The sequence below is a fragment of the Branchiostoma belcheri genome, unplaced genomic scaffold (assembly GCF_001625305.1).
Source record: "Branchiostoma belcheri isolate BF01 breed outbred unplaced genomic scaffold, Haploidv18h27 scaffold52, whole genome shotgun sequence".
In the NCBI taxonomy this organism is placed as follows: Eukaryota; Metazoa; Chordata; class Leptocardii; order Amphioxiformes; family Branchiostomatidae; genus Branchiostoma; species Branchiostoma belcheri.
Genome location: NW_017804154.1, coordinates 297,770 through 318,417, shown reverse-complemented (window position 1 = coordinate 318,417; position 20,648 = coordinate 297,770). Strand labels below are relative to the sequence as shown.

The following is a 20,648-nucleotide window of genomic DNA, read 5'->3' as shown; positions in this document are numbered from 1 at the left end:
GAGAGAAAGATAAGCTGCCAATAGTTTGAATAAGTTACTTTAATAACTTATTCAAAATATAGATAGTTTATTAAAATAGTTTCATATAAATGAGACTATTCTATGTTGATATTAACTTGATTGGAATGAGAGCCATATTCATCTATATCACATTAGACATTGAAATAGTCGAGGTCAGTCAGACGGCAATGTTGCTATTGTCTGTAGCGCATTTTTACTGCAGCAGTCGTTCGCCATTGACCCTCCCTATAGATCGTGCAACCTGACACTGCCAACTAATCTGGTTCTTATTGAGTCAGAGTACTACAAATAGCCTCATTACCTGCATACATAAACTGGCATCGTTTACTCCTTGATGACAAGAGCCGTTAAAACAACGCAGAATCACGTTTTACCAGCACGATTCCAAATCACGTCTTCACAAGATGACGCCAAACATTTTACCAAGTTGAAGGAGGACGGCATCTCTGGAAATCGCTTGATCTCCATTTGACGAGAAGATCAAAGCTGTTTAATGAAGGTGACAGTCCCATGGGTCATCACAATGCGGTGCGTTTCCCCATAGGATTGCGTGACGAAACACATCGGAACTTTTTTCATTAACAATGTAATCAGGATCTGTAATGCTACCTACAACACATGGTTGTCGAGGGACTTTGTATTCAAAAATGTATCACGCAGCTACCCTCTATGCTGTGCACGTTTTGGCAAGTTTACATTGTCTTGTATTCTTTGTACACATTTCTCACTAGAAATATAACCCATTTCCAAAAGAAGTTGAGTGACGGATTTCTACCCGCCTGTTTTCAATAATCTTTTTAAGCTAAAGCCTATTCATCTGTGAGCAGCTATAACCAGTCAGCACCGATATAGCTGATGTGATTTGAGCCACCACAAGCAGCAGCCACAGAAACAGTTGTATCTGACAGACACAATGACAGTTTTGGACACCGTCGTCTGTAGCCGTCCTGCGAGCCACACGCCCTGTCTGCCTTAAGATCTGAGGTAATTTGTCATCTCCACCCAATACAGCAGCTAGGACCATAACATCTCCTGTGGCAGGAGTTATGTATGCCGCCGTTAATGGTCAAGGAAAGTGTACATCCGGTTTACGTTCCGGATACCACCATTAATGCCGTGAAGCGGCAGGGTGACGTCTACTCGCCGGCTTTATGAGGTTTCCAAGGCAGGGTGATAGGAAGTTTATGTCCCCTCACGCGAAGCAGATGACAAAGGAACACCATAGACATCTATTGAATTGTGCATGTTTTAACCAAAGGAGATCGTTATTCTTTCTCAAAATACTAAAGTTTGAAGCTACATTTACAATGTCGGAACGTTTGACGGAATCTCGACATAAAGAATATCTTGCAATACTAATACTAAAAGTTGCAAATCAACTCAATTTAGACATTGAATGTTGATTAATTAAATTACATCGACTTGAATTATGTCTGGTCTTCTGACATAAACCTTAGCAATAACATTCGGAGGGGATTTCGTAAGTGACTTGAGAAGATTATTAAAAAGACGACCGCTGATTGTTTTGGGAACTGGAGTCGCTGTGAAACCCGTGAAGTAATTTTGTGTTAATTATCCAGAAGGCGGGAACATGTGACGAACACGGGAGACCTCCGGGTCTCAGGTGACAGGAAATAAAGGAGTGAAAATATCTGCAGTTAATCAACAACACAGTAATCAGGGAGTCTGTAGTAGCAGTGACGGGAATGTAATAAGATTGTGATAACATTGTTACAATGACATCTTTTCAGTCAACACAAGCTAGAAATTATTGTTCAACATATTGAACTATATTCAAACACGAAATACTATAGGTGTGATTGATTGTCATTTGGTATTTCATTAATTATAGGCATACGTTAAGAATGAAAGGTAGTAATTGAAGTCTAATAATAAAAATAATTGTTTCAGACAGTTACAACAATCTCTCCATCATTTCATCATTTAGAAGATCACCAAAAGACTACGTTTCTACTAAGATCACAAAACCCACTAATTATGCAGAATGTGGGACTACTCATTATCCACTGCCTTCAAAGAAGAAGTCGAACCCCATAATAGCTAGCGTAGTAGTAGAAGTAGAATTTTTCTAGAAACATTGTTACCTGTCTCCTGTTACTGTATTGCAATGAGTATTATACTTGATTGTACAAGCAATTAGCCTTTGGCCATGATTTTGCAAATAAAGTTTCAATAATAATTTTGAAGAATGCCAAAGTTTGAATTGCCAAACCTTACGGTTATATGGTCATTTCAAACTAGTTTGCACTCCATACGATCATGGAGCCATTATTTTCAATAATCTTTGCACGTAACAGATCGATAAACATCTGCTGTAGTGTCTCCGGGGGAGGAAAGAATTTGGTCGATTTGCTCTTTGGACATCTCTCGCCATTTATACCGACTAACATTACACCAGTACCCTTGCCGGAGGGGTGTGTACGAACAAGGACACGGGTAGTATTAGTGATGTAGGCTAGATCACACACAGTGCAAAGGTCTGTTGTCAGGACGATAATACTTTAAACTACCTTTCGACCACTAAGTGCACTATACCCTTTCAACGCCGACAGCCGAGCACTCAGTCTCAAATTACCCGTGATCCCCAGACATGGGGGGGGGCAATCTGCTCACCTGGAGCACGGGGGTGTTTGGGGAAACTGTCTCAACGTGATCTTTTACATAAAAGCAAATGACAGTAAGATGGTATCTTATAAAATGGTCAAGAAAAAGTTCCCATGTCAGGAAAAAGTCATATACCTGAGTTTTGCCACACGCATGGTATGCCAACCTCTAAAGTGGCCATGACGAGATAATTTCATACGGCAGAAACTATAATAGTGAATATGACCATAGTGATACACAAGTGACCTTAGACCCTCATGAAAAGCTACATCTTCTTCAGCCAAATATAGCTGACGATCTGTTTTGTCAGCCAGCCAAGTCTAACACCCACACATATGACATCCAACCCCAACAAGCATTTCCCAAGAAAAAGAATTCTTTTTTGTTTGGTTTCAGAAATTAATCTCTGAAACTGGGTCCACTGCACTTGTGCGGATTCCTGGCCAGGGTCCTGGATTGCATAACCGTCACAATGATTACTTTAACCTAATTCCGTATAGTATACTATCACAAGTTAAGGCACTTTCTGATGTATAAAGAACAGTTTACAATACGGCTAGTAAAATACATATACTGTCTTTGGTGAGAATTTCTCAACACACAGGCAGTGCCCTATTTAGTAACCTGGCTTAGTATCTCCCATTTCATATAATCATCTTCGGTGACGTAAAAAAGGTCAGTTTATACGTGTTTTACCTCACCAGCCTTTAGACCTTAGGTTTGTAAGTTGTCAGCCTCTTGGCTTCATACTGTTCATTTTGTTGCTACTGCCACATACGTTTGCATGTGAAGTGAAGTACTGTTCTACTTGGCGTGTGATTTTCTTGATTAAATCTTACAATCATTTTCTCTGCCTGCCACGTGGTCAGTTCATTACTCGTTTTCAATTGTTTGTACTCTTCTTCCTATTTTTTGGTTCTCTCGTGCCACTCTCATCATGGCTAGGTCCTTTCTACAATTGGTAGTAAAAGTTTGACTGCGAATGCAGGTCGTATCTGAATAGGATAACTTATGATGTGTTGGCATCTAGCTCCTGCTTTCCTCCTCCTTCCAAGGGGCGGTATAAGTTTGACTTCTCGAGCAGGAACTGAAGGTACCGTGTTTCTTTGAGACTCTAGAAGGCGATAACTGTAGAATTATCACGATTTTTGTTATATAAATAAACCTAGCTTTAGCTACTCTTCGTGATAGTACTGTCAAACATGTAGCTTGCTAAACGAGGAAGTGCAATAGTCAACTTGTGCAATATATTAATGTATGATTTTTATTATATTGAGTAAACCTAATGAATCACCATTTTTAAACTGCAGTTTCGGCGTCCAGATAGTCCGACGCACGCATACTGACCCTGCGTCCCGTGACTTAATATTATTAACTCATACTAAGGCATTGACCTAGGTGTTTTTAACTGTTCGTCTTGTTTGTTCGTCGAAACTTAATAAAGATGATTTTTAACTCTCTATGCCGTAAAACATGGATAGCTTACATATATGCAAGATATAACTTATCCACAAATTCAGGAGAATATGCTTCATGTCACATAATATTCATAATATTGGTTGATAACAGCAATTTCAAGCCAAAGGCGTTTAGAAGTTAATTAAAGCTGAACATCGTTAGATATTAATCACACAAAACACGACCATTTGCATAATTACGGAAAGAGTACTACATTAGCCTTCTATGCTATGATAAAACTTTCATATCTCGGACAAGTTGTGATAGTTAAAGATGATATGAAGTCTCAACACCGTTAAAAAAGTTACAGAAAATAAGAAAATAGTTAAAACTCTTGTATCTCCTCTCTAGCTTTCCTTCCTTTTTGATTCAGTTATACAATTTAAAACGGGATATCAACTAATATAACTCATGAAAATGAGGGGCCTATGTTAATAATTAATGAGAAACATTTACAATACGTCTTTTTAAAGGTTTACACCATTTGACGAAGGTAAGAGGTCACGAAACGATAGGTTATTAAAGTAAGTGTTACTAAATGATTATCATAGACTAGGCATTTGTTACGACATACTTTGCAAAACGTGTTCTAACCTGTACTTTGCGCGACTCTTGCAACATTAAATCTATCGTCACCCCGTGCATTGATTAATCTCAGCGCAGCTGTGCTTTATATCACATTTATGGCCGCCACGATCTTCAGATATAGACATAAAATTACATCTGTTATGTATCTACATCAGGGCCATTAGCCTTCATTAAACCTTGACGGGTGCCGATACAGACTTTCCAGCAAATTTAACGAATCATTGCTTACGTCACACTTCATTTAACTCAAGGTCACGTTTTCTATGCAATCGAATATACAAAAAAAAGACAAGAAGACTGGTCAAAAAGTTGGTGGACTTTTGTGTTGAAATGAAGTTAAATCCTCAAGTCTATTATCGTCATATATCATTGGGTGTAAAACGTGCTAAACTATGAGGCCTGTTCTTTGTCCATCATTTTACTCGAAGACAAATAGAGCGATTCCTAGACAATACTGAATCCAGCACATTCATCCAACGACAAATACAATATACACTAGTTCATCACAGCACAGACATATAATGTGTATGTAAATTAGATTCACATCTACCCATGTACTGGAACCATGTACAAAGGTTGTATTTGGAGGTCGGTGTTCCATATGTATTGGATTTATTTTTTGTAGGAATTGATGATATAGGCATTGATGCTACATTACATAATAAACATCAATAAAAAATTACATAATAAAACATCTAAAAGTTTAAAAATATCTAAAGATATTTCCGATTCAATTCTTTTTCTTCCATTAGTGACTGAGAATGAGTCTGAGGAGGAGTAACAGTGCAATGTAAATGACTTACTAGAGAAAGAAAGTTAGATAGTTCGTCTTGGACCTATGTGACTACTGTTACTGTTGGAGCCGGCAGGGCGAGGTCTCACGTACCGAGGATTACTTCAACACGTAGTTCTCCTCTCCTGGAGGGGCGGATCGAACATTCACTAGAAGATGGCATCTTTCACCACAGAGACTTACGGTCCAGAATGTCAGTTGACCTTAGGTTGAGAGAGTGTCTTTTGTTATGATAATTAATAGCCGGGGTTCGCGCTGGCCCCGCAGTGTTGTTTGGATTTCCCAGTGTAGGTGTTAATATATTGGCTCTGCGCACTTGAGTCTGTAGATGACATTGGCCTTCACACTTTGCGGGAATCATCCTATGGATAAACCCATTTCTATGAGAGGGTTGAGTGAGGTTTGGATTCATGTGGTTCCTACGGGTTTTTGGCTTTGTTGAAGATCCCTGTTAGTAACCCACACCTGCTGAAGGCGAATCAGAGGGGTTTTATATTAATTTGTTCTATCTTTGCTGTGATAATAGTGTCTACTTGGTAAAACGCTTGTTTTGTCACTAGAAGTTTCCAATGGATGGTGATAAAAGGAGACTAAGTACTGCCCTGAGTTTGTCGATCCTTCTCCACCACAATGAGCCCCGGAGAGTTGTCTTCACGAGCCTCTCGGGGAAATCTGATGTTGAAAGAGTTGCCCGCTCATCTTTTTGCGTAGAAACAAGGCCTCAGCCACAAAGCAGAACTAGCTAGCTGGGTAGCTGAATTTTCTTCTTAAACTATAGTAATTAAAGCCGACCACAACAGAAAGTTCAAGCTATTCGAAACGTACGCCTCACTCTTGATCCATGTTGCATAACGTAGAATTTTACATTTATGTCTAACCTTTATCTACGTATTGAGGTAGGTACGTATCTAATAGTGACATGACATGGCCATGTGGGACATGTACAGTGAAAACGCCTCCTGTTACATTATCAGTAATATTGTGACCTGATGCTATTTCCATTTGTAGTAGTGGTGTATAATTTTGAGAAAGTTAATCCTCTAGCCATTGCATTTGCTGCACAAAATCTTCCAAACATTGTTTCTACCAGCTCGTGGTGACTAGAGAATTAAACCTGATTCTTAAGTCCGTCGTGACCTAAATGTATTTACCTTTCTAAAGCAAACAGTCTCAGTAACAAAGACATGCTACAGTACAAACGTGTTTAGGTACAGCTCAAATTTTACCCACGTTTATGGAGGCAATATATAATACATTTCTAGCCATGAGTTTTGATTATTTGTACGTTTTCTTCGTTCTTGTTGTGGTACTACACAAATCGGACCTTTAGGATTCTCAGGTCTAGGTTTTAAACGTTCCTAAAGTGTGCCCTTGTGACTTGTGCGATTAAATTTGCTATTATGATTCATATTCTACCGGGACACTTGGGCTTGAGCATTTCCTCAGCTATGATAGCACAATTGATGACACATGTACTTACTCCATCCCTTTGTGAGACTTCCTTGCTTTGAAGCGCCTGGGGAGTCACCTTGTTAGTATTCCACTCGTACCATTACCATGAATCCACATCAGCAATCACATAAAAGCAATCTCATACTTCAGAACCTCGCCACCATGGATATATTCTCCGCGTCTGTGACGACAAACGGGATGGAATGGACCGATGTATAAATCAAACAAATCCATCATTAATCCGGAGGTCTGGCCGTACTTTATACGACAGACATATATTACCTGATCCTGCAAAGGCAATGTAAACTCAGCACTTTTCTGGAAAATGTTTATGTACGAGCACCATACGTGTACTTCAATTTTATTCACGTTGTTTACATTTTGGATTAAAACTTACCACCGGTTTCCAACATAGGATTTTAATTCTATATTGAACAATTATAAATGGCTTCCTTATTATAGTTACGATATAGCCAAGTTACCACTTCGCTCCAATACTACTACCGTCCTAGCTTTACTGACTGGGCAGAAGGCAACAAATTGTGGACCATATTGGAAGTGCGCAGTTGTCTCCGGAGCGTCATTTCTCTCCAGCCAGTGACTGATACATCGTCCAAGTAAGAAATAAAGCATGGAATAAACGCACCGCGGAGAACCATTAAACGTTTAACGACTTCCATGTCTTTAGTACAAGACAGACATCCGGAGCGTCCGGACGAAATGTCAATATTGCTTCGTCCCAGTAATGACAGCGGTCCACTGTACCACATCGCCAGCGGAGCGGCAAGTTAAATTTTCTGTTGACTTTTTGTCTGCCAGTGTCGGCAGCCCACAAATGTCTAGAGGCCATTTCTCCACAAGGTACTTCTACATCGAATGCTTATTGATAGGAAATATGCAGTGAATGAATACGCATGGGGGTACGACTTTACTTTCCCAAATGCTAGAGATATATTTCTAAATGTAGACTGAAAAAGGTTGGTGAATGTCGCATTCCCTGTAGCACTAGACAATACAAATGTTGCTTCGTGAACTATTTTCAGTAGCATAATTTAACATTTGTGTTTTAAAATTTGCTTGAAGGTCTGCATGACGTTGATGCTTTCTAAGACCACATCTCTCCGTCTACTTCAGCAGTGCTGGGGATGCCGAGAAATGAACTGCCTCGCTCTCCCAAATTAACGGCGAGAAGAACGCGCGCTGACAAGTATTAACGGAGAAAATGTATCCTGTAATTAATTATCATAAACGGTAGGAGGATAATTACATCTAAAGGAGTAAATGATTTATGCACAAAGCTTCTTTCTAGACAAGAATCAGGACCAGCCAGGAGCAGGAATACGGCATGTAAAACAAAGCTCACCAACCTGTCTGTACAGCAGCCGTCAGTAAACCCAGGGTTGTTAGAAGGAAACTGTAAGTGAGGAAGGAAGCCATGTCATCAAGGTTGTGGCAGCCAGCCCCGGATGATGTGTGCTAAACCCGCGATCCTGTCCACGCTCCGATGTTCCGACTAATCAAACGGATGGTCTGTTCCTCGGCGTGCGGAGACTCCGCTTTGTACGCTGGAGGCGCCTGCAGCAGCTGACTGTTGGTTGGAGAACCGGGAATAGAAGCTGACAGTAGTGCCGTAATTGATGGGGCCGCTGAAATGCGTCGGTGGGACCTGATTGGCTTGATTCTAGCCCATGCGCAGTCAACTCATTTCTGAAGTCTCATTCAACCGGAAATTTGGCTTTGAAAAAAAATGAGTCAATAAAAATAATGATGGCCAGCAGCGCGAATGTTCCTGGTCTCTTTGCCATGTTGCCGGTCTGACGTCGTGAACTGCCCGGGGATACTCCTTTTGCTTTCTTACAGACGCCATTTGATTGCGAACAATCGAATTAGCTGAGATCACGAAAAATACCGCCAAATTCTGCAACCATCGATTTAACACCTATTCTTGTTGCTCACTAGACAAACCTTTAATCTTGATTATAAGATTCTTCTAAAATTTTGCTTCATCTTCTTACGTTCTTTATTGTGTCGTGGATAAAAGCAAACCAGCTTACTGTTATTTTCTTACAAATTGCTCATCTCACATCCCGGCTCCTGGCTTCTTTTGACCCTTCAGTCATTGAATGGCTTCTTCTCAAACCCTTTATTTCAGACCAAGGATACGGTTCATTAGACGCCTCTGCGATCAATATTTCTCTACTATCTAGAAGTGCCTTGTGAATATTTACAGAGAATATTTATCTGCTTCAGTCTCTCTCTGAGACACGTACAATGGTCTTCTGTAAGACCCAGAAAAATTTAACTAATAGGTACTTTCTCCACATTTCCATCATTTGGCAATTTAGCTGAGAGGGTCCAGAAATGAATGCGTTCTTAGGATTACCAGCCTTCCTTATGGCAATACTCACTTAACCGCCCCTTCATATGATGAGAATTGTTTGCGTGGGTGACTGGTGGCCTCTGGCCATGGCGAGCCCAGCCAGGCGCTTATCGTATGATGAAAATCACGTCATAATTCCAGTTCCGCCTTAGACTGCCTAATATAACCTTCAAAAGGCCAGCGGCTAATGCTGAAGTATTAGCCCGGAAACACGCACCAATCTACCGATCTTACACACCATGCTCGCCACGGTGTATCAAAAACGTAACAAAATGTTTTTGGTGCACGGATCAATGTAGAAAGATTAAGTGTTTTTTTTTAATAATGAGTATTTAGAATTCCACAATCCCATACCTTTAAAAGTCAGCAAACGATATTAACTTTCACGACAGTCGCTGATCATGCAAATAGGTTCAAACGTTTTAGTTGATAATCTTTTCTATCCGAATATCGCGAGTTGTCTAAAACATGAAAGTCCTAGCTTTGCATTTTAAAAAGCAGCACTGTAAGTCCTGACTTTTTCACTGTACTGTTATGTTCACTGTTTTCACTGTCACTTCTGTACCGTGAACTTATCATTACAGTTAACAAATAATTCCTGGACTTTAATTTTCCTACACCTGTCGCCACCGTGAATATATAGTTCCGTGAACATGTTAATTTTTCTCAGACCATGAACTTTTGCTTCCGTGAAGATAAAGTGAATTACAAAAAACTATGAAAAAGAGCACTTGATTTGCATAATTTCATCTGCTCATCCTATTGCCTTGAGACTATATTTGATCTGTTGATCTTGTCTGGCATAATTTATGTCGAATTACGTGACCTTTATTGATATTCAACTGCTGTAAATAGGACACTGTGATGTTTTCTCACATATTATGTAAATAATGTCATTTGCATAATGTCTCAATGCTTTCCTTAGTTATATATGCATGTAACATGTTATTCTATCAGGGTATACAAATGATTAATCAAGTTTCTCTATTACTCATGCAAATTATATTTTGATTTTCATGATAAGCATAAAGGTGTTTTAATAATCACAGATCATCTAATCATGTTAATGATAATAAAGCAACACCCGTTAACCCTTTTTTGGGTTGTTTTCTATTTACTTTAAGTTTCAAACAAAATCGGCCTCTGCATTTTAGAAAAAAAACTTCTAGGGATCCAAACCTTTACTACTCCTTAACGAGCCACGAGCTATTGACTTGAAGAAAAGCTGCTCCAGTACCTTGGACAGGCGCCAGGAGGCCAATAATTGAACATCACCTTCTTCTAGAGGGCAATTTATAAGTGTATATATACATTCCTTAGAATAGATCTTTAACTTTCACTTTATCAGAAGCCATCTAGGGAAAACGGTAATAAGACACAAATACAGCAACCTGATATTGTAAGGTGCAGCACTTCGCAGTGGTAAGACTGGAGTAAGTTGTCTGAGAAATGCATAGACCGTGAGGGGAAATAGCGGAGTAAGACCAATAATTGAGCAGCTAGTAGGTCCAATCCCTATCAGCTGGGTCATTCGTTTTCGCGGGAAGCTATTATAGTTCTTGTCTTGAATGGCCTAACCTCCATTAAGGGAAGGGTTTTGGCCAGCCATTGAAACAATACAAATGTAGGAGGTACTGACGCTGGCAACAATTGCTTCGCACCATAATATAAACAATAAGTAGCAAAATTTCATGAATAACTTTGAATTATAAATGATAGATTCCGTACCACGTATCCACATATACATAGTTTCTATATAGGCTTCTTTAGATATCCCTGGAATTATAAAACAAACACACAATCAATTAGCAAATTGATTTTGGACAACCTTATAACCAACTAAATAGTTAATCGATACTAGAAGAGAGGTGCAGTATGTGTGACTTAGGTACAGGATAAATTCCGCCGACATCTGTTCGTGCATTGACACCGGTTTTGGCATTGGTACAAATGTGGAGAGTGCTAAAAATTCTCCTGGAAAATTTTGGCCATTAAGTCGTTCTAGAAACTTGGTAATTTCTAATTCCTTTGGGGTGTTGTTATTTCTGACGTTCATCGGCAAGGACCGGCAAGAACCCAGGGGGTAGAAAATATCTTCCTGTGAACTGGAACCGTAAACAGTTACTTACCCAGCCCGCTTTGCCAGAACGTGCTTCAGTACTGTCGGCGGGCATATCTTGTGATATTGCAAAACGTGCCCTAGGTGCGCAGTGACTTACGGTGCACTGTGCGCGAGGGATGGGTTGTAGGATCGGGTTTCCAATGTGTGTTCATGTTTTCTAGTATGATTTCGTACGGTTTTAATGTTGTTACACTCTGAATCTAAATTGGTAAATATCACTGTATTTTTCATATATGGTGTATTGAGTCAAACGACACATTACACATACCAGTTGCAAATAAGAAGCGTCAGTACTTATGGTATGGTTAGATTTGCATGTAAACAATGTGTTTGAATGTAAATGCAACATCATATATAAACTAGATTTCTACGATTTCATACCTTCGCCAAAAAAGTTTTACCGTACGATTGGCAAATTATGCTTCTCATTGAAATACATGTGTACAAGTAAGATCGTTTGCCAGAATTATATAATCAATTATGAAACAAAGCATATTCGTGGTAAATATCATATTTTTTAAGGTACACTTATATTCATGACATGAAGTTTAGCATAGCGGTTGAGTGGGTAAATACCCCAGGCCTTTTTATTTTTTATCGAGGCCTTTAAAATTGTTTCAGCCATTTTCAGATAAACAGTTTGAAGCCTTGGTATTAAATGCGAATGGTCTCAAATTTGGTAAAGGCCACTTTTTTACTGCTGTAATGTCAAAAATTACTTTGAGTAGTGTTATTTGCCATACTTAGAATGTGGAGTGACTTTTGACTAGCCAATGTTCAGGTGGTAATTCTCATTGCTGATTGTCTGTTGGAATAATTGGATTACACTGACACCTGGTAGCAGTATATAGGTAGCTATATAATTTAATTATCAAGGCAGTACCCTTGCCGAATTGCTATAATGGTAGGGCTTTTGCCTGTGGTCCAGACGTTTGGACGTCCTAATCAATGTAATTGATACTTTTATAAACAATAGTTAGTAATCATTGCCAAGGAATGCTAATAACGGCATTTTTTTATTTTCATTTTTTTGCCCTTTTGGCAACTGTGCCCCTTTTTACCCTAATTGTGCTCAAGGTTACCTGGCGTTTTCTTACGGAACTGCAGCGAGCTTTGTATCAACGTGTGTCTGTATGTGTACGGCATTACTGGTATTCGAAAAGATGTAGATGTTTTTGGCGACGTCTCCGGGAGGAGCATTATGATTTATATTTATTTAATCTTCAAAGACACCTGGGTAGCTCCTTCAGCCAATAGCTGATTTCCAAGGAGGCCCAGGGGGTACAATAAGTAAAAGAATAATAGATTATACAAAGTACATAACAAAAGATGTAAATGAAATCAGTATAACTGGAAGTTATACATAAATAAATGAATAATACGAAGTTCAACATGAACTGAGGGAATTTACAAGAAAACAAATCATAATTATAATCAACGTAAATCGATTTCCGTTCAAAATGATTGGAGGTCAGAGGTCGTCTTTATTGATGCCTTGAAGTGTTTTAAAGTTTGAATCTGCCTTACTCCTGCTGGTAGTCTATTGAAGTACCTCGCACCCGTGTAAGCGAAGGCTCGCTGACCAGTTGAGGTATTGTGTGCAGTATTGTGTGCAGTTTGCAAGAATTCTAGGAATGGTACAAGCATTTTGTCCACAGGAATGGAATGTCCACATGCATTTCTCTGACCCACATCTATGCCCACATTCCTGGAAACCTCTCTGCTTGGGAAGACCTCTCTGCCCCGGATGGCCCTTCTTTCTGTGACCCCAGGGCTCGTTCACTATACACTCAGGGGAGGAGTGCACTGTATCTGTCTAGACTTAACAGGTACCAAGTCTTCCTCAAAATCATGAAATGATGACAGCGCCATGCAAGCAATAACAATAACACTAACAGCAACCACCGTCGCCATGGCAATGTATGTTTTCATTGCCAGTCTTGTTAGATATTTGGCAGATGGGTAGGGGTCGCGATAAGACAGGTTACCCTTTGCTAGGTGTTTGAATCAGTCCATTTTATGAGGAGAGAGATGGGATGAGATATTCTGTATTTGCCTGGCATCAAATGCCTGCCTGTCTAGTTTTAAATTCAATCTTTGTATCATTACATCGAGGTCGCTGGTGTACCAGACATGTATATTGTTTTATAGGAGGGCGGCAACATACTTTCTTGATAGACCTGGAAGAGTCGATGAGGCAATTTTTTAGAGATTCAATTTTGACTTGGGTAATAGTGAAAAATCCATATTTTTGTGGAAGATTTTGGGAATGTTGCACTTTTGCACAGGGGTAAGTTCAAAACAGTCATTTTTTGCAAGGGAGGGTAATGAAGAAGTGAAAAATGTTATATTTTCTCTCAGTGACCCTACATTAATTGACAGTGGCTCTACAGTGAGTAATAGTGACCCTACAGTAAGTGACAGTGACCCTACAGTAAGTGACAGTGGCCCTACAGTAAGTGACAGTGGCCCTACAGTAAGTGACAGTGTCCCTACAGTAAGTGACAGTGGCCCTACAGTAAGTGACAGTGGCCCTACAGTAAGTGGCAGTGACCCTACAGTAAGTGACAGTGGCCCTACAGTAAGTGACAGTAGCCTTACAGTAAGTGACAGTGGCCCTACAGTAAGTGACAGTGACCCTGCAGTAAGCGACAGTGGCCGTACAGTAAGTGACACTGGCTCTACAGTAAATTACGCTGGATTCTTCTATTGTTTCAGCGGTAAAACGTTCAATTGTAACCACCAGCTTAACACGTCTCTTATAGACACAATACCTTTGTCATTATAAATACGATCCATGGCAATAAAATATGACGCAACAATTGGTAAGGTGTAACGATATAATCGGATTTAGCCTTGTCGTCGTTGCTCATTTGTTTTGGATTACTTTTTCATCATTTCGGAATTACAGACTAACTAATTCAGCGCTGTTTTGGAAGACTGAAGAGGACGTTTGTCATGTTGATATGCACTTTGACATTTCGCATTAAAACCGAAAAGAGTAGATTCTTGCTCAGGCTCAACAACATTGCTTTTTCCGGGGTTTGTATTAGCCTAAAAAATAAGAATAAAAACCGGCCACGAAAATAAGACAGTAATTGAAACTAGTTTTTGCCCATTACGTTACTGTGGTCTTGACTTGTAATGGTTGTTAGAATAAAGCACGTTTTTGAGCAAAACAGCACATTATGGGACAAGCTTGATTTTACTGGATTCATCAAGACGCTATAATTTGTAAGTCTGGCTGCAAGCGCACAAGATCATTTCATAGCGCACTGATCAGAGCGGAACTGGAATGAAAGATGCATTGACTCGTAAATGTTTTTAAACCCAGTAATATCTTTGATGTGTACATTACATCAAATGGAAGGTGCAATCGATGTAAGACTTGAAACGACGTAATAATTTTTCACAGACATACTGCTGAGTATATCTATCACTAAAAAGTTACTGAGGGTTGTCAATTGTAATATACGGTTTTCTAGTTTTATTTTCTTTTTATTTTCAATAATACATACGACATGCTGTAATTTTCCTTTTGTTTGTAAATCTGTGACATATAATTTCAATGTCTGTAAAATCATAGTAACAAAAATATCATTACAAAGGAAATACAGAATCGATTTCTGTAAATTTAGGAGGCTTCTCTGAGTCAGGACTTGAGCCGATTCTACTAGTTTAGGAGAGCTAAGCATACGTAGTGTTGACAAATCATCTCACGAAATGCCCTAACTAGTGGAGTTCTAACTGGTCTATTCTCCTCGATCTATTCATTGTTACCCACATGTGACTAGGTGATTAGTAACTTCCAGAGAGGAATTGAAACCTCATTACGTCCGACTGTTGAAGACGCCACGTCAGTCTTTCTAGGCAATTGAACAGCTCTTAAAGGAAATGGCATTCTGTGGAGTCTAAGCCGCTTATTGATGGTATCTGTCAGAAGTGGTGCTGGAACAATTATGCGGCAAACTTAGCTGGGGGAAAGTCGGTATTCCTGATTCTGCCGCTGTCCTGCCCTAGATCTATCCGCTCAGGAAGTCAGCACTTTTAGGAATAATAGATCCTCTTGGGCTCTGCCTCTTCAGCAGAACTAGATACAGGGTTCTTAGAATAGGCCGTGTTTAGGCCGTGTTTATGTGAAGTCACCCAAGGTGCTTTACATGTGGTTTACCCCGAAGCGGGTTTCAAGTGGCTCCATCTGAACGCTCCAAATCACATTGAAAGCGCCTCGATCCCAAGCCACTTCTAGAGGTGGTTTCGAATCGGTTTTCCCGCATCGCGATTTGCGTCTGAACGCAATGTGATTTCGCCTGGTCATGGATTACGGGGTGATATTTCTTTATCTATATGCAATACCAACTTTTACGTGGCAGCAACTTAAAGAGCAGTAATGGTCAAGTAATGTGTCCGTTCTAGGGCGAGCTTCACCGCCTCTGTCCGGACCACGTCGGCATTCGGCCGAGATACGCTGGGAGGGGGGCACCAGCAAGCAGGTCGTAGACCTCGGACATTTTATAACACGCTACCTCGCGTGTTTTCATCAAACAACAATGAATGCAGTTTCGGAGAATCGTTATCGGGCACAGTTTGAAAACAATGGTGGCAAGTGCACCAGATGTAAGGAATGTGAGTTACCCGAATCGCGGTTTGGGTGACTTCACATGAACACGGCCTAAGTCCAAGACGACGCTTTCTCCCGTAGTCTGGCGTAGATTTTCATCCCTCTTACCTCCATGTCTGTAATTTAAGAGAGTAAATCAGCTGAAATTTGACACCTTCACTACGTGAGGGTAGTTTAGGGCGATAGAGATAAGCACTTTCAAACTGAGAAGTCATCCACAGTACTTTCTACCGAGGTTCCGAAATCTGTTCTAGTATCGATGTCCCAGCGAAAATGTTGTAATCTGCTAGGTTTGGGCCGCGGATATCTCAGCCCACATTCTCAATGGTCCATTCCACTTAAGTTAGAGCATTACTAGTAGTCAAGTGGGCGCCTAAGAATTACGAGCATCTCCTTCCACCGGAATCCCATCAGATTTGGAATGTGTACTATAGAGAAAACATTTCCAGCATGTATTTCCTGAAGTGTTCTGCAGGATGTTACAAGTAAGTGCTTACAGCAAAGTTTTATGCCCAGGGGCTTCACAGTTACTGCGTAAATGTACATCATACTTAGGACGGCCGTTAATCATCCGCCAATAGTCTAAGGTTTAGTAAGTTAGTGGAGCAGATTTAGGGATAAAATAGAGTGGTTTAGTCAGTCTTTATGGAGTTAGTTTGTGTGTGTAGAAAACCTGGAACATTTCATAATACTCAAAGTAAATACAAACTATACTACTGGATAAATTACGGAGATGATATCCGGACGTTTCGAGTGACATCCACCACTCTTCTTCAGCGTCACTAATGAACTAACAGAACTCGATAAAGCATATATGAGCAAGTCGAAAAACCGGTTGAACATGACAAGGGTCCATAACGTCATTGATATGACCACCGCCATATAAAAGAGATTTATTTTTATGGGAAAACGATCTGATTTTCACATATTTTGTTAGAAGTATCCTGAACCCTTACATATTAGATTGTCCTTGGTACTGAATATGCCTTGAATTAGGAAAAAGAACAACTACTAAATATGCAAAAAAAGCCATTTGTTGCCTGATTTGTATGAAATCCTACCTACATGCCAGAAATAATTGAAATCAGTTCTTCCTTTTCTGAGTCATGATGATTTCTAACAGAAATGCCACTGCAGTTTCAGAAGCGGCCGTTAGGGGACAAAAGGTAAATTAAGTTGCAGTACCAAGGACATATGTCAGGAGGCCCTTAATCGACTTTTGCCAACATATCAAATACCACGTGGGTGCGTATGTGTGTGGGCGTGTATGTGTGTTTGTTCATGTATTTGTGTGTGTTTGTATGTGTCTTCGTTTGTGGGTAGGTGTGTGTGTGTGTGTGTGTGTGTGTGTGCGTGTGTGTGTGCGTGTGTGTGTGTGTGTATGTGTGTGCGTGAGTTTGTTTGTTTGTTAGTTGGTGTATATCCGTGAGTGCTTTTGTGTGTCTATAGGTGTGCTTGTGTTCCTTTGTGTGTGTGTGTGTGTGTGTGTATGTGTGTGTGTGTGTGTGTGTGTGTGTGTTGTGTGTGTGTGTGTGTTGTGTGTGTGTGTGAGTGTGTGTGTGTGTGTGTGTGTGTGTGTGTGTGTGTGTTGTGTGTGTGTGTGTGTGTGTGTGTGTGTGAGTGTGTGTGTATGGGTGTGTGTGTGTGTTTGTGTGTTGTGTGTGTATTTGTGTGTGTGTGTGTGTGTGTGTGTGTGTGTGTGTGTGTTGTGTGTGTGTGTGTGTGTTGTGCGTGTGTTGTGTGTGTGTATTGTGCGTGTGTGTGTGTGGTTGTGAGTGAGTTTGTGCCTTTGCAGTTACAAATGGAGTTAAGCAAGGGTGCGTGCTTGCACCGACGCTGTTCAGCATGATGTTCACTGCCATGTTGTCTAATGCCTGCCGCGAGGATGATGCCAATCAGGTACCGTACTGACGGCAGACTCTTCAACTTGAGGAGACTTAAGGCCAAGACGAAGGTGAAGGTGACGTCTGTGCGTGACTTCCTGTTTGCAGACGACAGTGCGTTAAATGCTGCCTCAGAGGACTTGATGCAACAGAGTATGGATCGCTTTTCCTCTGCTGCTGACAACTTTGGTCTCACGATAAGCACTAAGAAAACAGAGGTCCTGTACCAACCTGCACCGCACAAGCCGTACGTGGATCCTGTCATTACTGTAAATGGGGAATCACTAAAGGCAGTTGCAAAATTCAAGTACCTTGGCAGCACACTCTCCAGGTCTGTAAACTCTAAAGACGATGAGGTTGACGCACGGGTCGCTCTGGCAAGTTCCTCCTTCGGACGTCTGCGAGCCTCAGTGTGGGAGAGGAGAGGCATTAGACTGAGCACGAAGTTAAAAGTGTACAGGGCAGTTGTGCTGCCATCACTACTGTACGCCTGCGAAACATGGATGATCTACGCACGTCATGCCAGAAAGCTCAATCGCTTTCACATAAACTGCCTGAAAAGACTCATGAAGATCACTTGGCAAGACAAAGTCTCAGACACGGAGATCCTCCAGCGGGCCGATCTGCCATGCATCCACACACTGCTGAGGAGAGCCCAAGTCAGATGGGCAGGCCACCTGGTAAGGATGCCTGACACACCGCTACCGAAGAGACTTCTGTATAGTGCACTGGCAGAAGGCAAGCGCTCAGTAGGAGGACAGAAAAAGCTCTTTAAGAGTTTCAAGATAGACATATCTACCTGGGAATCAGCATTTCAAAACCGTGCTGCCTGGCGCAGCCACATCAGCAGCGGGGCTACCCTCTACGAGCAAACCAGGATCGCAGAAGCCGTGAGGAAACGCGCTTCCAGAGCTGCCCCCACATCCCGGACTCCAGAAACCCACCTGTGCCCGACCTGTGGCAGAACCTTCAGAGCCCGTATAGGACTGGTGAGCCACAGCCGGACACACAAGACCTGATGTGATGTTCATTGGTCATCGTCGACTACGACGGACGAACAACAACAAACAACAACAACAAACAACAACCTGTGCGAGCTTGTGTGTGTGTCTACAGGTGTGCTTGTATGTGTGTTTGTATGCGTCTGTGTGTTGTTTGTGTCCGTGTGTGTGTGTGTGTTGTTTGTGTCTGTGTGTGAGTGAGTTTGTATATGTGTGTGTGTGTGTGTGTGTGTTTGTTTGTTTGTTTGTTTGTTTGTTTGTTTTATGTGCTTGTTTACCAGTGCGAGCTTGTGTGTGTCTACAGGTGTGCTTGTGTGTGTGATTGTATGTGTGTTTGTATGTGTATGTGTGTTATTTGTGTTCCTCTGTGTGTGTGTGCCCTTCGGTGCCCTGAAGCACTATTACACTAATCCCTGCACCGTTGAACAAAACAGATACATTTCGCTAAATGCGTACCGATAACTGAGGCACAGCTGGTACCGTAGATGGCTGAGGATTACCGCAAATCCAGTACAAGTAGGAAGGTGAACGGATCCTTACTTACACCTGGAGGAAAATCATAGTTAATAAGGTAAGAATAAGAATGCGTAAAAGAACCAAATGCAGAGAAGGCGACTCTCACTAACAGATATTTATCTTTTAGAATAGATCCAAAGAGTATACACAAAGTACTTCCATGAAAAATAGAGGTATTATTTCGGGTTTTTCTGTGTGATTGCTTATAATGGATGTGTCTGATATAATGTATGTGTCTGATTACGCTGGATCAAGATGATATCTGTAAGTTGTGTAGGTCTTTAAAAAAACGAGAGGCAAGGTTACATATGGGCCTTCTTGTACTGCTGCAGAACAGGGTTTCATGTTGAGTGGCAGCTTTCATGTAGAGATCATGGTGTAGTCTTGGTACTCTAGCAGCTTGTTATAGAGCTGCAGAGGATACGTCAAGAAAAGAACTGCGCATTTTGGTTAAGCGTCGGTCACAACCCGCCGTACGTGCTTCTGCGTGCTGTCTACGTGCAAAAACGTGGGCAAACGTAGGGCATTCGTGCGTGGTGAGTACCACCTCCATACGGAATCCTACGGATTTGGGAGTACGCAGACACGCCGTAGAACTGAAAGTGCATGTAAAACTTTTTCTGCGTGCGGTCTACGTATTAACCACCCGTGCGGGCGACGTGCGTACCCCGTACGTGCCGTGCGGAAGAAGCACGTGTGAGTACGGCCTCCTTACGGTAAAGTTGCAATCGCACAGAGATTGTATGTTGTAAGCACGTACAACTCACTTACCACTTGCGCAACGTACGATGCACGCAACCGCTAACGGCCAGACGTGGCGTGCAGACCCCACCCTTTCACCTTGCGCAACCGTGCGAGTGACGTTCCCCACGTTTTCAGAAAAAAACGTAGCAGACGTAGCCTCCCAAAAAACGTACGGACAAATAGCACTTACGGCGGGTTGTGACCAAGGCTTAATTTAGGCATGTCTAGCCTAACACAATAAAAAAATTCAATAATTCTTTTGCTTTGCATGATAGGACTCAAATAAATGCAGCGCCCTTGTTTTGTCGTCGTCCATCAGTGGCTCACCAGTCCAGAGGTTTTCTAGTCTGGCGTGCGTAGGTAGTCCATGTCTCGCAGGCATAGATTAGAGATGGCAGTACAACTGTTCCGTACACTTGCATCTTTTCAGTGTAATGACTCTCC

At 41.2% G+C, this 20,648-nt stretch overlaps 1 protein-coding gene across 1 annotated transcript in view; it reads right to left on the bottom strand.

Moving 5' to 3' along the window:
- Positions 1–16,174, bottom strand: part of LOC109480641 (plexin domain-containing protein 2-like) — a 51,459-nt gene extending 35,285 nt beyond the window's left edge. The window contains exon 1 of the mRNA XM_019782873.1: positions 16,169–16,174. Within this exon, the coding sequence (XP_019638432.1) occupies positions 16,169–16,174 (6 nt within the window). The remainder of the gene's footprint in view (positions 1–16,168) is intronic.
- Between the last annotated feature and the right edge of the window lie 4,474 nt (positions 16,175–20,648).